At 38.6% G+C, this 4626-nt stretch overlaps 1 protein-coding gene across 1 annotated transcript in view; it reads right to left on the reverse strand.

Annotated features, from left to right (window-relative positions):
* The window catches only part of clpb (ClpB family mitochondrial disaggregase), a gene marked incomplete at its 5' end in the record, with an annotated part of 35038 nt that extends 30707 nt beyond the window's left edge, over positions 1–4331 (reverse strand). Inside the window, 2 exons of the mRNA XM_056474030.1 lie at positions 527–641; positions 4224–4331. Of these exons, the coding sequence (XP_056330005.1) occupies positions 527–641; positions 4224–4331 (223 nt within the window). The remainder of the gene's footprint in view (positions 1–526; positions 642–4223) is intronic.
* Positions 4332–4626: the final 295 nt, after the last annotated feature.

Raw genomic sequence — 4626 nt, forward strand, 5'->3', positions numbered from 1 at the left:
TGTGTGTGTGTGTTCAGTATTTATTAGAGGCGTCTGTTATTGTGTTTTAACTCATATCTGTCTCTCTGTCTGTCCTGGGACTCGTAGAGCAGACACGCGCACTCACACACACACACACACACACGCAGACTAGAGAGAAAAATCAAAGCAAATAAATGAAGAATGAGAACTGGAGAGAGTCAACTGTGCTGCAGGAAACAGAACGACGCAGGAAGTGATGGAGAGACGGAGACAGCGGCAGGAAGACACATAATTGAGTTATGAAGCATCTTTGGCTGCAGACGAAACTCAGCAGCAGCTGCGTCACACACACACACACACACACACACACACACACACACACACACACACACATTTGCTCATCAATTAACCTTTGCTCCCACAAACATACTCAGACACACACACACAGACGCACACACTTTCTCTGATCTCAGACGTTCAGTCCAAAAAGAGCATTAGCTAAAATGAGGATGACAGACACTCGCCGCTGGACCAAGATGCACTGGGCACGTGTGCGTGTGTGTACCTGATGCCACCGTATTAATGGCTCCTTCCTGTCCGATGATGTGCTCCTTCAGTCGACGCTCTAGGGGAAACTTCCTCCTTTCCTCTGCCTCACGCTTCCGCTGCGCCTCCGCAAACTACAGACACACAAAAGTACAGTAATAAACTACAGACAGGTGGAAAATTACAGTAATAAACTACAAACACACAGTAAACTACAGAAATAAACTACAGACACACAGTAAACTACAGTAGTAAACTACAGAAACACAGTAAACTACAGTAATAAACTACAAACACACAGTAAACTACAGTAAAAAACTACAATAACACACAGTAAACTACAGTAATAAACTACAGACACACAGTAAACTACAGTAGTAAACTACAGACAGGTGGAAAATTACAGTAATAAACTACAAACACACAGTAAACTACAGAAATAAACTACAAACACACAGTAAACTACAGTAATAAACTACAAACACACAGTAAACTACAGTAGTAAACTACAGACAGGTGGAAAATTACAGTAACAAACTACAAACACACAGTAAACTACAGAAATAAACTACAGACACACAGTAAACTACAGTAATAAACTACAGACAGGTGGAAAATTACAGTAATAACCTACAAACACACAGTAAACTACAGTAAAAACTACAAACACACAGTAAACTACAGTAATAAACTACAAACACACAGTAAACTACAGTAGTAAACTACAGACAGGTGGAAAATTACAGTAATAAACTACAAACACACAGTAAACTACAGAAATAAACTACAAACACACAGTAAACTACAGTAATAAACTACAAACACACAGTAAACTACAGTAGTAAACTACAGTAGTAAACTACAGACATAAACTACAAACACACAGTAAACTACAGTAATAAACTACAAACACACAGTAAACTACAGTAGTAAACTACAGAAACGCAGTAAACTACAGTAATAAAATACAAACACACAGTAAACTACAGTAGTAAACTACAGAAACACAGTAAACTACAGTAATAAACTAAAAACACACAGTAAACTACAGTAATAAACTACAAACACACAGTACACTACAGTAATAAACTACAGACAGGTGGAAAATTACAGTAATAAACTACAAACACACAGTAAACTACAGTAATAAACTACAGACAGGTGGAAAATTACAGTAATAAACTACAAACACACAGTAAACTACAGTGATAAACTACAGACAGGTGTAAAATCACAGTAATAAACTACAGACAGGTGGAAAATCACAGTAATAAATTACAAACACGCAGTAAACTACAGTAATAAACTACAGACGTAAGAAACTACAGTAAGACACTACAGTAAAAACTACAAACACGCAGGAAACTACAGTAATAAACTACAGACATAAGAAACTACAGTAATAAACTACAGACGTAAGAAACTACAGAAAGAAACTACAGTAAAAACTACAAACACGCAGGAAACTACAGTAATAAACTACAGACATAAGAAACTACAGTAATAAACTACAGACGTAAGAAACTACAGAAATAAACTACAGTAAAAACTACAAACACGCAGGAAACTACAGTAATAAACTACAGACATAAGAAACTACAGTAATAAACTACAGACATAAGAAACTACCAAAAGAAACTACAGTAAAAACTACAATCACGCAGGAAACTACAGTAATAAACTATAGACACACAAAATTACAGTAAAAACTACAGACACACAAAAGTACAGTAATAAACTACAGACACAAGGAAACTACAGTAATAAACAACAGACGTAAGAAACTACAGTAAGAAACTACAGTAAAAACTACAAACACGCAGGAAACTACAGTGATAACTACAGACACTCAGTAAACTACAGTAATAAACTACAATATTAAACTACAGATATGCCGTAAACTAGAGTAGCATACAATCCTGTATCATACTCATGTGTTCAGTTCACATTCTCAGTGCTAAATAACCATAACTGTGAAGCAACAGTCTAACAATGATATAGCAACCTGCTAAAACACTTTTAAAAACTACATAGCAACACTCAAGCAAATGCACAGCAACACTGCACAGCACATTGTAGCAACTTGCTAAAAATCTTTTAGTAACTTCCTAGAAACTCCATAATAAACTACTGTACACTTTATTGGAACTACATACCAACCTGCTAAACTCCTATATAATAACTACACAGCAGCACACTAGCAACTCCACATCATGGCAACTGCCTAACACACTTCATCCCAACTACATTCATTTTCCTTCAGCTTAGTCCCTTTATTCATCAGGGGTCGCCACAGCGGAATGAATCGCCAACTGTTCCAGCATGTTTTACACAGCGGATGCCCTTCCAGCTGCAATCCAGTACTGGGAAACACCCATGCACACTCATTCACACACACACTCATACACTATGGCCAGTTTAGTTGATCAATTCCCCTATAGCGCATGTGTTTGGACTGTGGGGGAAACCGGAGCACCCGGAGGAAACCCACACCAACACAGGGAGAACATGCAAACTCCACACAGAAACACACACTGACCCAGCCGAGACTCAAACCAGTGACCTTCTTTCTGTGAGGCCACAGTGCTAACCACTGAGCCACAGTGATGCCCTTTTAAAAGAAATGCGTAGTAATATTTGCCTCCGGTTTATCAGGAGGTGAAGATGTTGTTGTCACTCATCAGACATAAACGCTGCTTTACTCACTAATGTTTTATACAATATTCCAGGTTTGCGCATAAATCCTAATATGGATCTTTGAATGGAAACACAGCTATTGCCTGAGCGCTATCAGTGCAGTCGTCACCTGATCAGCAGGTGTGTGTGTGTGTGTGTGTGTGTAAACAGTGATACTGGATACTGACAGCTTCACCTGCAGCTCATTAACCCTCCAGCAGGATTAGTGTAGATTACAGCTGTAATCCAGAGCCAATGAGCAGATTACAGCAAGATAAACACACACACACACACACACACATGCGCACACACACACACACACACCTGCAGATCTGCTCTCTGCTTAAGCTAAACACTGTAAAGCACTATTACTCAGAATATTTACAGCAATCACATTCCTTTACAAATTCCTTTCTTCTGTTAAACACACAAAGGAAGATACTTTGAAGAATGCTGAAAACCTGTTGACTTTATATATGATCTGTTTTTCCTACAATGGAAGTCAATGGTCTTCTGATGGAAAAAAGAAACTAAGGAAGGTTTATCACCACTTGACGGAAAATAAATAGTGTGTTGATGTTCATTTTCAGGTGAACGTTCCCTTTAAGTTGAGGATTTGGGGAATATTTAAAAACTGTCAAGTTTTATTTACTATTGGAGCTTTAGTTTTATTTTGTGCTGCAAAAGATTAATCGTGCTCAATCTCTGAGGAATATTTCCAGCAGCTTGTTGAATCTAGAACACGGAAGATTAAGGCAGGTATTAGTGAGGTGTACCTAATAAAGTGGCCATTGAGTGTGTGTGTGTATATATAATTATATAAATGTAAATATTATAATTATAATATATTTAATACACACACACACACACACACATTATGTGAAATACATTTCATTTGGATGTGATTAATTATTTAACATCAAGCTGAAATGAGTAGCTGATATTTGTTTTATTATTATTTTTTTTAAATTGTGTACACAAACAGTTGTGTGTGTATATAAAGTGTGTAAATAAAAGTGTGTGTGTGTGTGCATGTTCACCGTGTCCTGTGCGTCCCTCAGCACTGCGCTCAGCTCTCCGTCTCGTGCGTAACTCAGCGGCGTGTGGCCCAGATCGTTCTTCAGCAAGGGGTCGGCACCTGCAGCAGTGAGAGGTCAGAGGTCAGAGGCAGGCAGGGGGTCATCAGGCTGCATCCGGACATCAGCGCACGAGTGTGTGTGTTTCCTGCTGTGCTTCTGTGTACTGCAGTAAAACACACTCTGTTCACTGTGACAGAGCTGTTTAACACTGCCTTCTGCCCTGACCTGACCCACACACACTTATACACACACACACACACACACACACACACACACGTGCCGATACAGCAGAAATACAGCTGCATTACATTCATTATAAGTCATCTATTTAAAAAAAGGTGTACACACACACACACACACACGC

Source organism: Danio aesculapii, chromosome 15, assembly GCF_903798145.1.
Source record: "Danio aesculapii chromosome 15, fDanAes4.1, whole genome shotgun sequence".
Taxonomy (NCBI): Eukaryota; Metazoa; Chordata; class Actinopteri; order Cypriniformes; family Danionidae; genus Danio; species Danio aesculapii.